At 42.8% G+C, this 22,825-nt stretch overlaps 1 protein-coding gene across 21 annotated transcripts in view; it reads right to left on the bottom strand.

Moving 5' to 3' along the window:
* ASXL2 (ASXL transcriptional regulator 2) overlaps positions 1-21,828 on the bottom strand; it is a 244,375-nt gene extending 222,547 nt beyond the window's left edge. For 2 of the 21 annotated variants that reach the window (XM_065590046.1, XM_042861464.2), the window contains exon 1: positions 21,548-21,828. Coding sequence is in view for 2 of the 21 variants with exons in the window: in XM_042861464.2 (XP_042717398.2) it covers positions 21,548-21,604 (57 nt within the window). In the remaining 19 variants the exon portion in view is untranslated. The other 19 variants (XM_065590048.1, XM_065590052.1, XM_065590053.1 and 16 more) reach the window with 19 other exon arrangements.
* Positions 21,829-22,825: the final 997 nt, after the last annotated feature.

The following is a 22,825-nucleotide window of genomic DNA, read 5'->3' as shown; positions in this document are numbered from 1 at the left end:
TTATCGTCCCAGTCGGTGGTGCTGAACACAGTGACCAAATGCCTAGGTTTACTTGGTCCTGCCTCAGTGCAGGGGGCTGGATTTAAGGACTTTGAGTCTCTTTCCAGCCCTGTGTGTCACAGAATCCCCGGGATGAAGCCTGGGACTGTGGGACCGCTGTGCCCACTTAACCCTCCAGCCTGGGCTGTCTCTCACAATGCTTCGCTAGTGACAAGCGGCAAACCCCTCCAGGCACTGTTATCACTCAGCACGACCGCATGTGGAGCCCCACACCCAGCTAGAGTGCATGACTGCTCCCAGAGCCACTCCTGAATCACACAGAGAAAGGCACTCGCCAAATCCCCACTAGCTCCCAGCCTTGTACCTCAGGAATATACCATCTTGCACTACTCAAGACAAGCAGTGCAAGTTTATTAATTGGTTCACCACTTAATCAATGGAAAGTGGATATACACCAGCCTTTGTAAACCTAAGAAGATTACCAAACACTTTAAGCAAACTCACTGGTAAATATAAACAGTAAAACACGTTTATTGACTACAAAAAGATAGATTTTAAGTGATTATAAGTGATAAGCAAAAGGTCTGAGTTAGTTACCAAAAGAAAGTAAAATATTAGCACACAATCTAAACTCTCAACCCTATTAGACTGGGCAACATCAAGATTAGGCAGTTTTTCACCCCACCGGATATTGCAGTTCATAGTACACAGGTTTCATCCTTGAAACCTGAGCCAATCTCCTCTGCTGGAGTCTTCAGTCTTCCGAGTGTCCTTGTTGCTTGCAGCATAGGTGGAGGAGGGATAAAAGGCCAGTGGGGGATGGAGAAGAGGCCAAGCATGGGGCCACTCTGTTCTGTTTTATACCCTCAGTCCATGTGCTTGGGGAGCACAAGTCCAGGCATGTCTGGGGGCATTGCTGAGTCCCCAGGCGAGGCTGAGCACTTCCCCCGGGGTGGCCTCATGCAGGTGAGTCATTGCATTGTAGCTCCCTTGCTGGACAATGGCTGTTGATGATTGTTCGATGCCCGCTGCTGCAATCTGAGGTCTGAAAGAACCTTCCAGGCAGTGAGTGAGTGCCTTAAAGAGACAGCGCATGGTCTCTGAGACTTCCCCAGCAGCTAGCTCACACAATCACACTCTCTCTCTCTCCCCACCTTTCCCCTGCCCAATGTACCCCATCTCTGCAGAGCAGGGGAGGGGAGACAGGGCTCAGGAGCAGAAGTGCTTTCAGTGAGTGCCTTAAAGAGACAGCACACAGCATTTTATCAAATTTCCCCAGCAGCCAGCGCACGCGCACACAGTCTTTCACGCTCACCTCCCAACTTGTATTGTTCTTGTTGTTACTTCTTGGTACTTCCTGCAATGCACATATATTCTCTGTAATTTTATTCTTTCAAAGTGTGTTATTTTAGTGTTTTGACTGGTTAATGCATTTCATAATTTTTATTTCACTCTTACTATGCAAAGAATTAAATTTAAGTGTGAGTTCTAAAATGCCTAACCTGTCCTGGCTAGAGTAATTATCCCTATGGTAACTTTTTAAAAATATATATTATATCTAGGTTTTTTGTTTCTACTGGTGGCGAACATCTGGACATACCTCAGTGCACATAAAATTTATTCTGCACATGGATGGAAAAAAGTAGAGGGAACATTGCTTACAAGGCATGCGTTGTATGCAATATCATAATTATGTACAAATGATGAATATGAGGGTTACAGGGCGCTCCCTTGGGGTGTAGAGTGTCACACTACATTTCTATGAATTCCAGAACAGCGTTGCCTCTTGGCAGTAGAATCCAAACAATAACGCTTAGCAAGTGAGAGGAGGTGCCCAGAAGGCTGCGCTGCTGCTGTCTATGGTGGAAACATCCCTGAGGAACACAGAGGTGGCCTCATCAGTCTCTCTTCCAACTGAAGCAGAGTCTGATTTTAGGGGCATGTCCAATTTAAGCAGGCAGAGCATGGATGAAGCTGCCACCACTGATTCAAGGGAAGATCCATGTGGCTCTGCTCCATGCTGGGGACCTGTAGTCCCCTCCCCAGGAGGAAGAAAACCGTAAAAACCCCCTATCCCTCTCAACAGTCAAGGGAAAGAGTGGTAGAGTTGTACATTCTGCTGTACCCTCAACCTAAAGACTACAGCAACTCATTCTAATTTCTGCAGCAAACTGGAAGTTGTGACAGCTTGAAATTAATTCTAACAGATGCCTTTTACTGAACTGTAATAAGAACTGCTCATTTTAACATTTGTTATATCATCAAATGTTAAACAAATATTCAAAATGTACTTCACTAAAAAACCCTCTGCACTGAAATGTCCCTTCCATGCCACAAAATTTCCAGTTTGCTCCAGCATTCAGGACCAGGGTGCAACAAAGTATGTAAAGCCTTTATTATAGGTTCATAGACAAGTACTAGGTTGCTGGCTTTTTCATTTTTTAATTCATATAAGGAAAAGCCCTTTAAGATTTTGATTTAGGACAACGACTCTTAAGAAGAAGAACAGGAGGACTTGTGGCACCTTAGAGACTAACAAATTTATTAGAGCATAAGCTTTCGTGGACTACAGCCCACTTCTTCGGATGCATATAGAATGGAACATATATTGAGGAGATATATATACACACATACAGAGAGCATAAACAGGTGGGAGTTGTCTTACCAAGTCTTAAGTTGACTCTTAAGAACTATATCAGTTTTACAGATAAAAACATGATTGCCTAAGTTATGATTTTTTTGTTCTGTACGTTATCAGCAGCCTGAAAAGCATATGACAATATGATGAACCAGCCATCCAGGAAACAGAAAGATTACAGTACCTGGCAGAGTCCAACATTTCCACGAAGGAATAAACCCCTCTATTTCGGAGAGGTCATTTCCCAAGCAGGTAAATTTACTTAATGGATAGTCTTTGAAAAAAGATAAGCACCTAAGATAAAGTAGCAAGAGATTGAATGCACAATCTGAAGAAAAATCCCTTTACCCAAATTACTAAATTTAGTTTCTGACATGAGCCAATTCCCTTTGAAATTCCCCCATGCATATTAGGAGGAATCTTTTAGGAGCTCAGAGAATGGACAGAGAGAGCCTCTCATAAGACCTACAGCTCCCAGTCCAACCTTTAGAACTGAAGAAGAGCATATGCTGTTTTACTGTGTTTATACAATGCCTAGCATAGGAGACTGATCTCTGTTGAGGTATGTGCACCATACCATATATAGCACAATAATAAAGGTCACAACCTATATTAGGAATGCTTTTTGTAGCCTGTGTCTACATGTTTCAAAGCTTTTCTATGCATCTATTTCTTAAATAAGATCTTTTTAAAATGTCATTGTAATTTGGGTACGACTCAATACCAGGGAACAAGTGGTGGCTCACTGGCCATGCCAGTTCTAACTTCAGAAAAGCCAGAGAAACAAATTGAATTAACTCCAGCCAGGGGACTCAGGTCACAGCAAGCCCTCAGATCCTGTAGATTGTTGCAGAAATGCTACAGACAGCAAGGGTTTTTTGGGGGGTGGGTGAGGTGGGTCACGCTAGCAGAAAGGGAGTCCTGACCTTTGGGATGCAAGTACATTTTATCTGGAAGACAGAATACATTTTGATTCACCCAATACAGACAGCATCTCTACAAGTTCACTTTTGCATATGCAGTTAGGGAGGAGGCACCAAGTACAAAGAAATGTTCATATTGACTCAGATATTAACACTGTCACTTCTGCAATTGTCACCACACTCTTCCACACCATGAAACCAAGACTAGTCAGCATTTCAAGCAGCACATTTAAACTTCAAATCAAAAATACATATTGTGAAGAAAGTGGGAGCTACATTATTTTTATGAATATTTTATGAGTGTCCGGGTGATTATCAGTGTGTTCCATGTGGCAGTCACCCACTAAGTGTTAGCTGAGTCCCAGGGGGCTCTGTCAGACTGCAGGAAGGCACACAATGTGTGTTAACCCCAATCACAAATCCCTGACACAATATAAGTATGCGGTGTTGTGGTATAACATGTTGGTCCCAGGATATTAGAGAGACAAGGTGGGGGAGGTAATATCTTTTATTGGACAAATTCTGTTGGTGAGAGAGACACACTTTTGAGCTTATATAGAGCTCTTTTGAAGCTCAAAAACTTGTCTCTCACCACAAAAGAAGTTGGTCCAATAAAAGATATTACCTCACCTACCTTGTCTACCTAATACAGATGTCAGTCCCTTAAAAACTGCGCATTAGACGAGACAAGGAGACAGAAGGTCTGCAGGAAAGCGGGCTGCAACTTAGTCCCCAGGAGAATGGGATACCAAGGTTGAACTGGGCCTACCTACTTGGATGAGGCAAATGCTATGGTTAGCATTCCAAAGACAATGCATCTTTAGGTTTGTGTTATTTTTAACCTTTTGCTCTCTGGTGTTTCTATGGATAAATAGAACATTCTCTGGTTTCCATACTGGCCACCAGTTCCTGGAAAGAAGTTTGTAGCATTTCCAAATCCAGTCAAGCCTCATGAGGTAATACAGCTGATGGGCAGCAGGTGATGTATCCTGGTGTTTCAGTCTACAGTGAGGTGAACTGCAGTATTTCACTCTGAGAAAAGCGCAGCTGTAGGCATTTCACATGGAAAGTGTACACATGGAGAAAGGCCAAAGACAGCTCACTCCTCAAACCGTAACACATATATGTACCTTTAAAGAATTGTGCCACTTGGCTTCAGTAACCTTGAGCCACCTTTCTGAAGCTCATCTCTACGAGCCTCCTTAAAGGACAGCTTTCTTTAGAATGCCTCAAATTTACAAACATGCATATTTAACTTTACAGGATGACCAGTACCACCCAACAGAAGTGTCTCCAAAACTGGACATGAGAAGTGTCCATTCCCTGTGGCTACACTGAAGTCAACACTGTGAAATGGATTTAAAAATCCTTTCAAAGTTTGGTTTGTATGACAGTTATTCAGCTTGCACGAGCCGTAACTGCCAAGAACACTAACCTACTGCAGCTTCCCAGCAGCCACAATACCCACAGACTGAAAGATTTTGGAAAATGTGCCAGAAACCACGGAGAGCGGGGAGAGGGCATGGAGAAGCTGAATCGCTCTTTCCTGGCTCTCAAGTGATGACAAATTAGGCGAGACATTGCAGATGCAGTTCAGCAAAACTTTGCTTTTGAACAATAATTGTATAATCCATAAGAGGTAATGTTTACTCCTGTCTTTAGGCAGAGGCTTAAGAGCCAGTTCAGACTTCCCCAGACAGGAAGAGGCAGTGGGAAAACCAAAGAAAGCACTCTGTTAGAGCAACTGTTAAACATCTAGTTATAGTAAAAAATAAAGCTAAACACACATTAAGTGGCACTTTTCTAATCAAGGTATCTTATTTATTCAGTTCGATCAACACACATTAGCAAGAAAAATAAGGAAGTTCACTCTTTTTTACGATCAGTAGCCCTACAGAACTAGTACAGCTACCAGGGAGCAGGATAGAATCTAGGGTGGCTAATGCATTAGTAATGCACCCTCAATTCCCAATGCAGGGAACAACTCTGCCCTTCGTTATACTTGTCTAACCTCACTGAAGACAATATAGCTATGAAAAGGGCAGAATTTGGACAATTTTTATTATTAGTGATTCTGCATTAATTACAGAGAGCACAGGCAGATTTAAATCCCAGATTAAATTTGCAGGGTTAGAACTTAAATTTTCTCTAAAGTCCAAGGTTTATAGTGTCAGAGATACAAATATGCAACCCAACAATAAAAAACTACTACTATTATTAAAGTGTCAATGTTCAGAGCAGATCACCACTTTAGGGTCCTCGCACTAGCAAAAGAAAATGAATTCTAAGCACAGACTCTAGAATTTCTTTCTACCTACATATTGAAAGCACAAGGGAACAGTGGCAGCATTTACTTTAAATTGGATGCTCTGCGCAGTCAAGTTAAACCTTAAATATTTAAGTTACAAAGTATGTGTTTGTTAAACATTATGTTAACAATACTAGACACAAATATGGCATTAAGGATGTTCAATTTAATTAAAAAAAAATCAGATGGAGGCTTCAACTCTCACTTTAGAGAAAGTTTACTTGACAAACAATTCTCTAGTGAGACATTATATTGAACCCACAATTTCATGAGGAAAGTCAGTAATGAAGAGCCTAGCTCTGCAGTTATTGAATTCTCTGGCAAGACTCTCATTGCCTTCAAAAGATCCAAGATTTCACCCCATATATTCTTAAGCCTGTCATTTTCTTCTCTCATTAAGAATGTAAGTGCCAGCAGGCCCACATGAGACTCCTCCAATAATGGACAGAGAAAGATTAAGGACAAAAAAACAACAAACTAAGAAGCAAAACCTAGTCTGTTGAAGTTCTATTTGTATTTAAAAAGGAAGTCATGTCACTGAATGAAGAACTGCCCACACGAAGTTTTAGCCTACAAAAAAGTTATCCTGAGCAATAGTCCCTCCCCCCACCCCCCAAAAAAAGAAGAAACAAAAAAGGAAGTGCTCGCAGACAAAATATTTCACATTAAAATGGATTATGACAGCAAAGTAAGGTATTAGCATTTAGGAGATCTGTAACCCATACCAGATAAGCTGTGCTTGTATGTATTAAAAAGCCAACCAACACCACAACTAAGCCATACAAGAGATCATTGGACACCAAACTGCATTTCCCATAAGACTCAGGAAGGAGGACTGGTATTCTCATCTATTAAAAATAAATTGTTTAAGTATCTTTTATGTTTGTAGATCAGTCCAGGAGAGTGAGCTAAGTGAGGGGAATGATGGTCCAGTGGTTTGGGCACTAACCTGGGACTCAAGGGGCCAGAGGTCAATTCCTTGCTCCACCATAGACTTCTTTTGGCAAGTCACTTTAGCCTCTGTACCTCAGCTCCTCATTTGCGAAATGGTGATAATAGTACTTCCCTACCTCACAAGGACGTCATGAGAAGAAATAAATTACAGACACTCAGATTCTACATAATGGGAGCCACATAAGTATCTGAGCTAGATAGAACCTATAACTCCATTAACTAATTCTCATGATCAGACCCAACATCAAGCATAATCCTTTGCAGATTTCTTGAGCTTTACTAACGAATTTTAAAATGCATTTTAAAATGATAAGATAACATCAGTGAAATACACCATTGTCACAGGAAAGTAGCCTCCTGCTGCTATACTAATGCCAAGGGGGTGAGGTAATATCTTTTATTGGACCAACTTCTGTTGGTGAAAGAGAAACTTTCAAGCTACACAGACCTAAAGAAGAGCTCTAAGTTTGTCTTTCACCAACAGAAGTTGGTCCAATAAAAGATATTACCTCACCCATCTTGTCACTCTAATATCCTGGGACCTACGTGGCTACAACATCATATCAATGCCAATGCATTTATGAATAGCAAAACATTTATTTCCAAGGCAAGAAATACTGACCCTGGAGAATATTCTATTACAATTACTATACTGCTGTTTGTATCCAAGGTCTGATATAGAATTAGTTTTGTTTGGACATTTAGTGACTTGCTGCTCTCCTACTGGCTTCAAGGGCCCACTTTCCGGTCAGTGAAACACCCAGTATGGTAAGTGCTATTTCATAAGGTAAGGTATCTTTACCTGCCAATCATGAGAACTCATCCCAATAGCAGAGTGTTCCTCTCCTCCTGTGGGTCACCATCAGTAGGTAAGATTCCGTAGGCCAAACTATGCATTCATATATTAGTAATATTTTTTTGTATACACTATTGCTTGTGTGAAATGAAGTCAGCTTGCCAGCCAGCAGATCTCTGCTTTGGGATGTCGGTGTTTCAAAGAGTTTATAGTTTTGTTCTCTCAGACTATATTAACTATAGAAAGAGGATTTTAGAATAAAAATGTGTTGGGATAAAATTTAAGTAAGTCCCATCTTTTAACCAATCCAGCATTTCTCTCACTGAAAGCAGAAGAATGCTGATTAATCGTTTTACTTGTAAACCAGAACAATGGAACAAGGAAATAGTGGCAGATGTGGGCATTCAAAACACTCTTGTAACAGGGTGACTTTTCAGTGTAGAAACACATTTCCCTACTGTAGTGATTTTTAAACAGTGCAGTTTTAACACTCCATTAATGGATTCTTTACGTTTTGTTTCCAGTACATTTTCCACTAAGAAAGAAACGTAAAGTTAAGCTTGCTGAAATTGTAAACTTTGAACCTGAGCTATGGGTGAGCAGCATTTGCAAGCTCCAACTTCACCAGCTGGACTTGTAAACTCCTTGAACAAACAGCTGCAGACACGCACAACACAGTTAATACATTCTCAAAACACAGATGTTCTGCAATAATCTCCAGGTAATAAGGGCCCCATTGTACTAGGTGGTCTACACACATACGTGGAGACCGGACCCCACAAGGATACTGCAAACTAATTTGAAGAAAGGGGGGGAAAAGAAAGTAAAAAATAATAGGAGAGAAAAGATTGCATGTGTGTTTGGGGGCAAAAATAAGCGAACAGGTACGCAATCTAACAATGTTCAGAATTTGATGGTTCTGAAGTTAAAAAAAATAACAACCTCTAAACACATGCTGTCACCAACCACCTAACCAACATTAGATGATTTCTCTTTAAAAAAACCCTCAAAATCCGTTTCTACTGTGAAGCCTACAAGGTGGTGGTAGACAACCTTATACATTAGTTCAAGGAGGACATTTCATGCATTGGGGCAGTGCAAAAGACAGCAGAGACATCTGTTGAAGTTCAAGGCTGAACTAAATAGAGTAACTGGAGTATTCCAAACTTAATGCTGAAGTATGGGCTTTGGTGGGATAAAGTTTGAGACTCAACCGATAATGGCTTCTTTGCTTCCTACTGTTGACTGTTAATCTGCATCTTTCTCTCTTTCTTTCCCTCTCACTTATGCAACTGATGCCCTGAATCAACAAACACACACTCACATGCATAAAGTTAAGCACAAGCATAAATATTTGTAGCATTAGGACCTTAGCCTATAACCTACTCAAACAAACTGCTATGCTGGATCAGACCAACAATCCATCTAGAATCATGTCACTTGATAGCCAGATACTTAAAAGAAAGGTACAAGAAATCCTGAAGTGGACAACTGTGGAATAATCTTACCATAAAATAAGTTTCTTCCTAATCAACTCAGTCAGAAGCTGGTTTATGCTCTATATAGAAAAGTTTATCATCCCTTCCTAAATCCTCACTAATGTAATGAGAAGACAGAGTTATCCACGTAAGTGACCATTTCTTTTTTGAAATCCTGCTAAACGTTTGGCCTACAATGGCAAAGCCACTGAACAAGCTGTGTTTTCAATACACCAGCCACCCCCCCGAAAATAGAGAGATCATGTGATTTAAAAAAAAAAAAAAAAAAAAAAACTCATCTTGAAAAATGAATATACGTGATTAAGAAAGCAGACCAATCATTTAAGAAGTGAGCGGTAGTGGAAAAATACCAGAGACATAGGCCTAGTTCTTCCAAAAGGTGTGCCACAAAGGCATGCAAGGTAGTATGACCCTCATATCTCAAACATGAGGTTATATTCATGAAGGAAAAGGATTAATTAGGTCCCAGTGTGTACTTTGTGGATAAACTGGGGCTAAGACCTTGAAGTCATAAAAACTGCAGAGTCAAAAAACAAACAATGAAGATCAAACAGGCCATGAGCATTTCTAGAGCAATAGTTCTCAACCCGCGTCTCCCTTGCAGATCAATCAGCACATGGGTCAACCATGGGCCACAGCTATCTCAAAAAAGATATATTGGAGTTGGAAAAGGTTCAGAAAAGGGCAACAAAAATGATTGGGGTATGGAATGGCTTCCTATGAGGAGAGATTAATAAGACTGGGACTTTTCAGCTTGGAAAAGAGATGGCTAAGGAGAGATATGATTGAGGTCTATAAAATCATGACTGGTGTGGAGAAAGTAAAGTAGATAAGGAAGTGCTGTTTACTCCTCCTCATAACACAAGAACTAGGGGTCACCAAATTAAATTAATAAGCAGCAGGTTTAAAACAAACAAAAGGAAGCATTTCTTCACACAATGCACAGTCAACCTGTGGAACTTTTTGCCAGAAGCTGTTGTGAAGGTCAAGACCATAACAGGGTTCAAAAAAGAACTAGATAAATTCATGGAGGATAGGTCCATCAACGGCTACTAGCCAGGATGGGCGGGAATCGTGTCCCTAGCCTATATTTGCCAGAAGCTGGGAATGGGCGACAGATGATGGATCACTGGACGATTCCCTGTTCTGTTTATTCCCTCTGGGGCACCTGGCATTGGCTACTGTCTGAAGACAGGATACTGGGCTAGATGGACCTTTAGTCTGATCCAGTAGAGCCATTCTTATGTGACATCCTTAGGGCCATACAGGGTCATATATGTATTCTATGGATGTGGCCCACATAACACAGAGAGCTGCATATAGGGCCCATAATGGTAAATAGGTTGAGAACCACTGTTTTAGAATATTGATATCTCTTCCTCTAGATTTGTTTCTCCTTCTGGAAATGCAATAAACTGCTCATTTGACATAACACAGAATAGGAAAATGGAAAGAAACCTCAATTTGGACTTCACTAGCATTGGTATGAGGCCCTTTCAGAGAAGAGTTGTTGGTTCAGTACTGACATTTGTAAGGAAATACTGGGGAACCTTGCAGAAATTAAGTGGGACACATTCTACTTTCAAACATGGTGCTTGATCCCTCCACCAGGTTAATGGCATTACTTGCTCGAGTAAAGGGCCAGAAAACTGAGAATATGAAAAGATAAAGAGTTAACTTTATTAACGTTTAATATTAAAACAGCATGACCACAATACATGTAATATACTAGCAATACATGAACTTGCAGGACTAAGAAGGTTAGAAGTTACTATTTTAATATACAATTTCCCCAATATTTGCATACATAGACAATAGCCTTCTGTAAACTGCAAAGCTGTATAGCGCCACTTACACCAATTGTACCATGCAATAATCAACATTATTTGAGAGAATGTTTTCACGCTTTGTTCTGCTGTGCGTAAATTACCTAACATTTTTGCTGCTGACAGTATGGAGTCAAAAAAATATCAAATTTCCTACAGAAGTTACATCACACATTACTAACCTCACTAGATTTAAGAACATGTTGGTTTTCTTACAGGATTTGTTTCTCTGGAAAGATATTGAGCGGCACTGTTGGCTGATGTGAGGACCAAAACTAGGACATTTAAAAAAACAAAATCATTTGCTGCAGACAATGAAAAATAATTTTAAAAGGAGGGACACACACTGTGGATTCTGTTCCAAAGTGTTCCTGTTAAGAAGCCCTTGTACCAAGAAAAGCATTCAAGAACTTGTATGTCCACACATCTCTTATAGCAGGATGGAGGAAAGGAGATCGTTTTGTGTCACTGATGAAGTCTGCAGATGAAACAAAAATTGGGGGAGTGGTAAAGAATGAAGAGGACAGGTCACTGATACAGGGCAATCTGGATCACTTGATAAATTGATCACAAACGATATGCATTTTAATATGGCTAAATATAAACGTATATATTTAAGAACAAAGAACTTAGGCCATACTTACAGGAGGAGGGACTCTATCCTTGGAAGCAGTTAATCTGAAAGAGATTTGGGGTTGTGGTGGATAATCATCTGAACATGAGCTCCCAATGTGACACTGTGCCCAAAAGAGCTAATACAATCCTGGAATGCATAAATAGGGGATTTTCCTGTAGGAGTAGGGAGGTTATTTTACCTATAATAAGTGGCACCGGTGCAAAAATTGCTGGAATACTCTGTCCAGTTCTGGTGTCCACAATTCAAGGAAGATGTTGATAAACTGAAGAAGGTTCAGAGAAGAGCCACAAGAATGACTGAAGGATTAGAAAACATGGTTTATAGTAAGACTCAAGGAGCAAAATTGATTTAGCTTGACAAAGAGAAGGTTAAGCGGTGACTTGATTGCAGTCTGTAATATCTACAAGGGGAACAAATATTTAATAATTGCCTCTTCAATCTAGCAGAGAAAGGTATAGTATGATCCAGTGGCTGGAAGTTGAAGCTACACAAACTCAGACTGGAAATAAAGCATCAATCTGTACCAGTGAGAGTAATTAACCACTGAACAGTATGCAAAGGGTTGTGGTGGATTTTACATCACTGACAATTTTTAAATCAAGATTGGAAGTTTTTCCTACAAGATCCGCACTAGACATTATTTTGGGGAAGCTCTCTGGCCTGTTATACAGGAGGTCAGACTAGGTGATCACAATGGTCCCTTCTGGCCTTGGAATCTATGAGATAACCTTGGCAGGAGAAGAGCTGTTTTAACTTGTATTCAGTTCAACCAAGGTAAATACACACAGTACCTTAAGATTCACTTTCCTTCTCTGCTTGCACAATTGGGTTGAAGGAGAGAGACCCTCTTCAGTACATAAACAAATAACGAGCTCTGCATATTAGAGGCAGTGACTACGTTGAGTTTCAGAGAGGTAGCCGTGTTAGCCTGTATCCACAAAAACAACGAGGAGTCCGGTGGCACCTTGTTAGTCTTTAGGGTGCCACTGGACTCCTCATTGTTTTTATAAGGAGTTTGTTTCTCTCAGATCCTGATCATATTTTTAAGGGAAATAAATCTTAAATTCATTTCAAATGCAGTCACTCAAGTGTCTTTTACCCATAGCAGAAAGAATCGATATATAAATATCCTATGTATTTGAAAACTACATTTTTCTTCTGAGAATTAGGAACTGAGGAGAGATTTAATCTCCAGCAGGACCCAGTCATATCCCAACACCTGAGGAGACCTCAATAACGAGCCTTTTGGGAACAGATGTTTCCAGTTCCAGGAAAAGCTAATTTGCATAGAAACAAAACATCCCCAGTGACTCCGGAAGAAACACTGTGCACCTTCAGTTACCTTGATTTTGTTTTTAATCAACTTTCATTTGAGTCTTTATAAAAAGACACTTTGTAAAAATTTCTGCACAAAATTAAATCAGGGCCACAGTACATTCAGGCTCACTGCAAATTATCCTAAACAGGAGAATGGAGGAAGAACATGCCATTTAAATTTTCTATGCAAACATAATACAGGGTAAACTCGGTTTTCAAACCCATTGCAGTCAATCTAGCTATATACCACATACTTAAAAAAAGCACACAGTTGCCACTGTAGTCCTGTTATGATAAATACAGTTAACACAAAAAAAAATGAAGTTTTGGTAAAAAGCAGGATTTTGCAAGTGACACTTAACATTTCGCTAACATCCCCATGTGTCATTCACAAAACTACAAGAATATAGTTAACTTTTTAAAGGGGTAGATTTTTGTCTGGGCACAAAGACCACATACAAACCACTGGTCACATGATATGCCTATAGTACATTGATGTCTATAAGAGATTTTAAAAAGTCCAAGTACTTTGCAATACATTAGATCAGTGTCTTCTTAATTTTGAAATACAGGAATAGAAGGGCTAGCCAAACTGCTACCTACAGTTCTACACATTTATGTGAATCATAGCAGCACAGTAAGGGGACACTACAGAATCCCGCACACATTACTTCATCTTGATCAGAGAACGATGTTCAGAAAGAGAGCCCATGTTGCATGCTGGAACTCAAATTTTTTCCAGACAGTGGCTCCAACTGGTTCTATTCAATGAAATTTGTGCATCACTCTGACTCCTAAAAAGCAGTCAAAAGGACTGTCTGTTGGGCAAAGTTTTGGCTTCATACTCCAGAGATGCCAAAAACAAGAGATATACTCACAGCACACATACTGCCAGAAAGAATTCAGCTCTACAGAAGAATCTGCAAGATATTTAATGCCAATTTTGTTATGTTTAGGGTAAAAGTGGAACTCCTGCCAGACAGGGGAAAGTGTCTATGTCCTATTGTCAGTGTAGCATATATGCTCAGTACATTTTCTGCACAAACACAATTGGACTTAAGATATTCACCTGTAGACTCACTGCTATGTAAAGCCAGAACATCAAGATGGATTTCCCCAAAACATCATCCTAGCTGTTTGTTCAATGCAAATGAGGCCTCTAGCAGATTTCTAAATACTGGGCAATCAACTGAATTCCTCTTGCCTCACAGATCCTGTACATTCCATATCTGTTCTGAAAGAACGTTTGGACATATTACCAATGGGTAAATCAGAGCTACCTTGTCCTTAAACTCCTGAAAACAAGCCTTGGTGCTGGGTAAAGGTAACACCACAATCATACTTGAAGGGATTCATTCTGAGGTAGCCTGCACATTAAAAATCCTGGCTTCATTTTCTGCCATGCTCTTTCCATGGAATGTCGTCCCTATTGTCTGAAGTTATTTTTTCCCAAATGCACGCTATGCAGAGGATGAGCCCTTATTTAGCCATTAAGGACCTCAAAACAGAAAAATACATGGTCTCAGAACCACAGGATTACTGTAGTTCCTCTGAAAAGGCCTACATATCACTTGCCGATTCAGAATCCTGCAACATGCTGCTCAACGGTTTGAACTACTATGATCTTAGGTTCTTTATGCTGCAGTCTAGAATGAAAGACTGGCTTTAAAACCCAACAATACCAATTTAAGGCCAGTTGACAGACAGACCTTGCCTACATTCCAGATCGTCCTCAGCCTTGTCCTGCTTTAGATCTTCATGCACCTCTCTCTCTCTCTCTGAGATCCCACCATGTCAGTTTATATCTCACCTGCATTTTGCAGACAAGAAGCTCGGCAACCAATACGGTTTGGGCTACTGACCATGTTAAACTTCCATTGACAGCTCTACAACTTACATTGCAGCACAACTGAATTGCACTCGCAGGGTTTTTTAAAATGCAAACAGTATCATCTCATGCCAAAAGCCAGCTCATACTATTCAGAAGAACACTGCAATTGATGGCTTACAATGCCCCTTGAACTTTCTGGAAATGTTTTTACAATATTTTTCCATTTTGTGTTCCTTCCCTCCCTGCTGTACAAACACTTTGGGATGGTTATGATCATGCTTAGGGCCCTACCAAATTCACAGTCCATTTTGGTCAATTTCACGGTCATAGGATTTTTTTAAATTGTAAATTTCACGATATCAGCTATTTAAATCTGAAATTTTAGCAGTGTTGTAATTGTAGGGGTCCTGACCCAAAAATAAGTTGTGTGGGAGGGTTGCAAGGTTATTGTAGGGAGGGTTGCAGTACTGCTACCCTTACTTCTACTGGTGGCAGCGCTGCCTCCGGAGCTGAGCAGCTGGAGAGCGGCGACTGCTGGCTGGGAGCCCAGCTCTGAAGGCAGAACCGCCACCAGTAGCAACGCAGAAGTAAGGATGACATGGTATGGTATTGCCATCCTTACTTCTGTGCTGCTCCTTGCAAAGCAGGGCCCACCCTCAGTCAGCTGCCACCACTGTCCGGCCACCCAGCTCTGAAGGCAGCAGCGCAGAAGTAAAGGTAGCATGATATGGTATTGCCACCCTTACTTCTACACTGCTGCTGGTGGGGCATTGCCTTGAGAGCTGGGCACCCAGCCAACAGCTGCCACTCTCCAGCCACCCAGCTCTGAAGTCAGTGCAGAATAAGGGTGACCCCCCCCCCCCCCCCAACTCCCTTTTGGGCCAGGACTCCCAATTTGAGAAACGCTGGTCTCCCCCATGAAATCTGCATAGTATAGGGTAAAAGCACACAAAAGACCAGATTTCACAGTCTGACGTTTTTTCATGGCCATGAATTTGGTAGGGCCCTAATCATGCTGTGTAACAAAGGGGCCTGCATGTTTCCTTCCATCATCTCTAGGACGGATATCTGATCACACAAATTCCATGGAATTATAACACCCCACGATTTGATTTTATAGTGTACAGAGGAATGAGCCAAGGCAGATTCCGATAGCTGGGGGAAGCAGGCATCACTTCACAGGAGTTACCACAGCAGAGAGTGCAATCACCCTGATCCAATGCATGGTGGCAAAACTCCTAGATGGTGGGAGCTCTGAAAGCGCAAATACCTATCAGAACAAAATTCTGTTCTGTTTAAATGCACAAGACCCTGGGCTCACTGAAAGCTTTAAACAACCAATTTAAAAGTCAGTCTGCTCCTTAATAGGCAGTCAGTATAGAGAACCATAATATAATGACAACTGCTCAATCGTGTGATCAGATGGTGTACAGTGTGGCATTCTACATCCCACAGTAAAACAGAAGAGCCCTGCTGAAAGCGTTACAGGGAATTTATAATACTCAGGCCTTGCGATGATGAGTTGCTGTTGAACAAATGTCACAGCCTAAGGGCCCATGGTACTTTGGAACTGCTTATGGATTGAGTGCAAACTGTGCAGTTGACAAAAACTGTTTCTATCACATATGGGGACTGCTCATGGAAAATGCATGGTCAGATACATTACCAAGTTTCTTAACCCTGTCTCACAACTCTAAATGCTCCCCCTACACAACTGGGAGTACAAAGACAGCTTATCAACGGTCCCGGCCCCCCAACAAGATATCTTTGTTGAATTTAAGAATGAGCCCACAACACACCTGGATAGCACTTTCATGTACACCGCCACAGAGATAGCAGGGGACACTGGCTAAAGGATGAATGAATGTATTGGTATACAGAGGTTCCTTCCAGGTTCAGAAGAGATCTTGCTTAAAAAAAAACACTTGCATTGAGCAATAAACGAGATACAATTTCAAGGGACACATTTCAAAACCCTCAGTAATAACACACGTCCTCCGTGCTCTCCAAATTCACCATTAGAACTTCATGCAGAACGAAGAAAGACAGGTGTACATACCTATTTAAAAGTACCTTATGGTTTAATCTTATTAATTCTCACCTTCAGTTACCAACTGCACCAAATAAGAGGTTAGATTTTTCTTTATATATACTTCAGAAAACTATAACTAACCAGGGCCCTGTGCATACTGCAGCTCAGCAGAACATACCTCTGGCTGTATGTGGCATCTGGTTCACATTCATGAATTCCTCTATTCAACTAGCAGAGTTCCTCAGCCCTTGTCCTGAGAAGAGTCACTGTTAACCAGTCAGCAGCTACAGAGCCCTACTGAAGGAGAGTCAGGAAGAAGGAAAAAGAAGTTCACCAGCAGTAACTCTTATTATGTGAATGTATTGCCTCCACAAACGCTCTTCCTCCTTACAAAGTGGAAGTAATTCAGCTCCAAATAAGTATTGTGGATGTAGAGAGGAACTGAGGCTTAGTTAAAAGGAGATGGGGTATTTCATACAGAACATAAGGCTAGAAGGAACCATTGTGACCATCTACTCTGATCTCCTGCATAATACAGGACTTCCCTGAATTTATTCCTGTTTGAATTACAGCTTATCTTTCACAAAAGCATCTAAACTTGGATTCTCTATCACTGGGAACTTTTAAATCACCACAAGCCTTGGTAGGTTGTTCAGTGGTTAATTACCCTTAGTGTTAAAAACATATGCCTTATTTCCAGTCTCCTCCGCCCAAGTCATTTTCAGAGTCACTGCTTCGCAAGATATAGTCCTCCATCCTGTAAGTATGGCCTACATTCTTTGTTCGTAAATGTATACATTTATATTCAGCTGTACTAAAACACACATTGTTTGCTCCTGCCCAGCTAGCCAAGTGATCCAGATGACTCTATCGGTGGCCTACCCTCTGCATTATTTACTACTTCCGCAATTTGTGTGGTCATTTGTAAGTTTTATCAGTGATTGTTTTCTGTCAGGTCATTAATAAAAGTGTTAAATAGCAAAGGACCAAGAACTGATCCCAGGTGGACCCCACTAGAAACAGAGCCACTCAACAATGATTCCCCATTTGCAATTATTAGACCCATGTTAGCAAGCTTTTAACCCATTTAACGTGTGCCATGTTGATTTTGTATCATTCTAGCTTCTTTATCAAAATATCACGCTGTACCAAGTCAAATGCCTTACTGAAGTATATTACATCAACATTATTTATCTTCAACCCAAGTTGTATGCTCATCAAAAGAGATATTGAACTGGATAAGATCTATTTTCCATAAACCCATGTTCATTGGCATTAATTACCCTCCTTTGAGTCCCACATCAGCTGTTCCATTATTTTGCCCATGATGGATGTCATGTTTCCCAACTCATTCCTTTCACCCTTTTAAAACACTGGCACAAAATTAGCTTTCTCCCAGTCATCTGGAATTCCCCAAAGCCTGAAGACTTATACAACAATTTATATTAACAGTCTAGAATGCCACAACCAGCTTTTTTAGAAAATTCTTGGGTGCAACTTATCTGGACTTGCTGATTTTAAAATGTCTAGGTGTAGTTAAACAGCTACATCTTCCTGAGTTAATGCAAGAATGAAAGCATATGATGATGATGATAAACACTAGATTTTTCTGCAGTAATTTAGAAAAGCAAGAACAGAAATATTTATTGAACACTTCTACCTTTTCTGATTATTATTGATAATTCTACTATATACATCTAGTAGTGGACCAATACCATTGTTTGGATTCCTTTTATTCCCTCCGTTTACAGAATGAATGGATGCTTTTACCCTTAGATTTTTATATCAAGTGACACACATAGGGTCCTTGTATTGGTTAACAACAAATTCAAGTCCCAAAGACTCTCAGAATCCAATGGGAGGGTAAAAGTTTATAAGATCTTTAGAATTTTTTCACCAGCAAATGGACAGATCCAGGGGTCTCTTTCACATGTATGTAGGAATCGATCTAAACCTTCACAGTTACCAGCATTAGTTTTGATAACACCAGAGTCTAGTATAACTGGAACTGGACAAGAAACAGAGTCAAAGCTCTGTCTTAAGCAAACCTAATATGGCTCCATTTGACAATGTAACACTTCCCAGGAGCTTAAGTTTTATTTTAGTATTAAGAAATAAAGAACATAACAGATATGGGACAGACCAATGGTCAATCTAGCTCAGTATCCTGTCTCTGACCAGTGCCAGAGGCTTCACAGGGAATGAACAGAACAAGGCAATTTCGAGTGATCTATCCCGTCATCCAGTCCCAGTTTCTGGCAATTGGAGATTTAGGGACACCCGGAGCATGGGGTTATGTCCTAACCATCTTGGCTAATAGCCAGTGATGTCCTATTCTCCATGAACTTATCTAGCTCTTTTTTGAACACTGTTCTAGTTTTGGTTTTCACCACATCCCCAGGCAATGAGTTCCACAGGATGACTGACTGCGCATTGTGTGAAGAAGTATTTCCTTATATTTGTTTAAGCCTGCTGCCTATTAGTTTAATTGGGTGACCCCTTTTTCTTGTGTTATGAGACTGAATAAGGAAGTCTTATTTACTCACTTTCTCCACACCAGTCACGATTTTATAGACTTCTCTCATATCTCCCATTTGTCATCTATTTTCTTAAATGAACAGTCCCAATCTTTTTAACCTCTCCTCATACAGAAGCTGTTCCATACCCCTATCATTTTTGTTGCCCTTCTATGTACCTTTTCCACTTCTAATATCTTTTTTCTAAATGAGGCAACCAGAACTGCATGCATTATTCAAGGTGTGGAGATACCATAGATTTATATAGCGGCATTATGACATTTTATTTTATTATCTATCCCTTCCTTCCTAATGGCTCCTAATATTGTTAGCTTTTTTGACTGCCGCTGCACATTGAGTGGATGTTTTCAGAGAACTAGCCACAATGACTCCAAGATCTCTTTCTTGAGTGGTAACAGCTAATTTAGACCCCACCATTTTGTATGTATAGTTGGGACTATTTTTCCAACATGCATTAATTTGCATTTATTGAATTTTATCTGCCACTTTGTTGCCCAGTCACTCAGCTTGGTGAGATCCCTTTGTTAAGTCTTCCCAGTCAGCTTTAGACTTAACTGGAAGCGTTTAGTAGAGTCAATACTTGTGTCGACTACAATTTACATTTTGGTTTTGCCGTTATCTCAAACCTGGACTACTGCAGAAATCGTTGAACTCCCCTTTTCCTCTATCCATGCTCTAAAATAAGGATGCCCCAAATGCAACCCACACAGAGCTCCTTAAGGGAGATAACATAACAGACCACTAGACTAGCAAATTGGGAAACCAAAATTCTATTCCCAGGTTTGCAACTGACTCACTGAATGACCTTAAACAAGTCACTTACCCTTTCGGTGACTCAGTCTCCCATTTATAAAAAGTGAATAGTGATGCTTTACTCATGGTGTGAACACTGAGAATTATGAGGGAATAGCACTGTGTAAGTTACTTATTTTCATTGCAGTAGTACCTAGACACCAGAGTCCTACTGTCCTGAGCTCTGTACAAACATATCATGAGGCAGTCCCTGCCCTAAAGAACTTACAAGCTAAGTAAGACTAAGACAACAGGTGGAAATAAACACACAGGAGAAGTACAAGAAAACAAATGAGAACACACTGGTCATCATGAGAAGCTGCCTAACCAAGTGCTACCTCCGCCCGCATCTTTCACACAGTCCCTGGAGAGTACAGCTCCCAGCACACAAATCTCTATTTCCATCTGAATAGCCTCCTACCTCCAGAGACTGGTTATTAAGTATTCTCTAGCACCCATCAAGTTGTTGCTGTTTACTGAAATCCTTTTATTTACACATATACCTACTCTCTGGAGAAACCATTTCTTGAATTTAATCTGACACCAGCCAAATGTTTATAACTCTTCATTAGGTTGGAGTTTGGTTTAGTTTTGTGAAGCATTAAGATATTGATAAAGGACAATTACCTCACCCACCCTGTCACTATAACAAAGAGTTTTCTCTATAACAGAAGCAAATGGAGTTAGAGGAAGGCATCACCTCTTCAGAACCACTCCTCAGAATAAGAAAGTGTGTTTAAGTTACCATCAGTTAATGAGCAAGAATTGTCAGTACAAAGTAGGCAAGGCAGGTATCTTTCTAAAGAGAAATAGTCCTGAATCATCCCATAGCATCTTGAGTTTATCACACCCACGTTTAGCAAAAACTACAAGCCCAGACTGTAATTGCTCAAGACAAACTATTGCAACAGTTCAACTAGTGTTTGGGGAGAGAGGGAGAGAGAGAGACAGACGCTCTGCTCATCCCCAACACTCCCAGGGAAGCCTCTAGCTCTGGCAGGGTAGCAGAGCTGCCCGCCAGTCTACCTGAACCCAGCTCTCGGCACAGCAAGCCCATCCTGGCCAACAGCCCAAAGGGCATCGCATGCACCTCGCTGCCAGAGACCCCAGTCCAGGCCGGGGCACTGCCGGCCGGAATGACCCACGCAAGCTGCTCTCCAGGGGGCAAGCTCCCTCCACCGCAGCCGGCTCGGGGACTCCAGTCCCGCGGCTGCAGCTTCAGCGCCCAACAGAAGTGGCCGCACTCCGGCGGAGGGAGCTCGCACGACCTGTGCCAGCCGGGGGAAGGCCTATGACCCGCCCTAGCGGCCTCCGGCTCCTCCGGGCACCCCTTGCCCATCCTCCCGCCACCAGCCCAGCCCCTCGCGCCCCTATCCCGTCCTGGCGCCTGCCTCCCCTTCCCCGCCCTTCATGCCCCTACCCAGGGCTGGTGGCCTCTGCCCCCGGGCCCCACGTACCGTCCTGGCGGCCTCTGCCCAGGTCCTGCCCTTCTTCCTGCGGCCCTTCTCCCTCATGTCGCACGCGATGGGGGGCAGCTGGCTCGGAGGTTCCCGGCCGATCCTTCCGCCCAGGGCGCTGGGGCCGCAGCTGCTCCGGTCCCGAGGCAGAGAGCGGTGGGTGGCCCTAAGTCCGAGCGCTGCAGGCACCAGCTCCCCCTGCGGCCGCTGCTGCCATATTGGGATCCTACTGTACAGGAGCTGCGGTCATGTGACCCCGCCCGCGTGACTCCACCTACTGTATTGGCCACGGAGAGGGGAGGGGCCGGGGGACCAAAGGCCCCGCCCCAGAGAGAGAGAGAGAGAGACCAACGCCCGCGCTCCGCCTGTACCGCCCCCACCGCCGCGCTCTGACGCGGTTCCGCCCACACCCCCGCCCCCAACTGCCACTCAAGGGCCGTTCCCAAACGTGAGCGGCCCCCTTCTCCTCCCGGCTGCCTCGCCCCATTGGGCTGCCACTCACCTACACCCCGCCCCTAGGGCTCCAAAGCCCGCCTACCCCCTCTCCAGCGCCGGGTTCCGCCTGCCGCTCCTGCGTCCGACAGCTGCTAGCGCCTCCCACCCCGTCCTGCCTTACTCCTCGCTGCTGCGCCCCATGGGTCTTCCCGAGCGCCGCACGCGCCCCTCCCCCAACCGCAGCCCGCTCCCCTCCCCCAACCGCCACCCTAACACCCCTATGCGCCCTTCCCCCAACCACCCCCCCAACTGCCACACACTCAATTCCCCCGACCGCCACACGATCCCCTCCCCCAACTGCCACACTCTCCCCTTCCCCAAACCGCCACCCGCTCCCCTCCCCCAACCGCCACCCTGTCTGCCACACGCTCCCCTTCCCCCAACCGCCACCCGCTCCCCTCCCCCAACCGCCACCCCAACTGCTACACGGTCCCCTCCCCCAACCGCCACCCCAACACCCCTATGTGCCCTTCCCCCAACCGCCACCCCGTCTGCCACACACTTCCCTCCCCCAACCGCCACCCCAACACCCCTATGTGCCCTTCCCCCAACCGCCACCCCGTCTGCCACACACTTCCCTCCCCCAACCGCCACCCCAACACCCCTGTGCTCCCCTCCCCCAAACCGCCCCCCCTATGCTCCCCTCCCCCAACCACCACCCTGACTGCCACATGCTCACCTCCCCCAAACCGCCCCACCTATGCTCCCTTCCCCCAATCACCACCCTGACTGCCGTAGGCGCCCCTCCCCAAACCACCACCCCAACACCCCTATGCGCCCTTC

Source organism: Chrysemys picta, chromosome 3 (assembly GCF_011386835.1).
Source record: "Chrysemys picta bellii isolate R12L10 chromosome 3, ASM1138683v2, whole genome shotgun sequence".
NCBI lineage: Eukaryota > Metazoa > Chordata > Testudines > Emydidae > Chrysemys > Chrysemys picta.
Note: the sequence above shows the minus strand (reverse complement) of the source record. Positions and strands in the feature narration are given on the sequence as shown.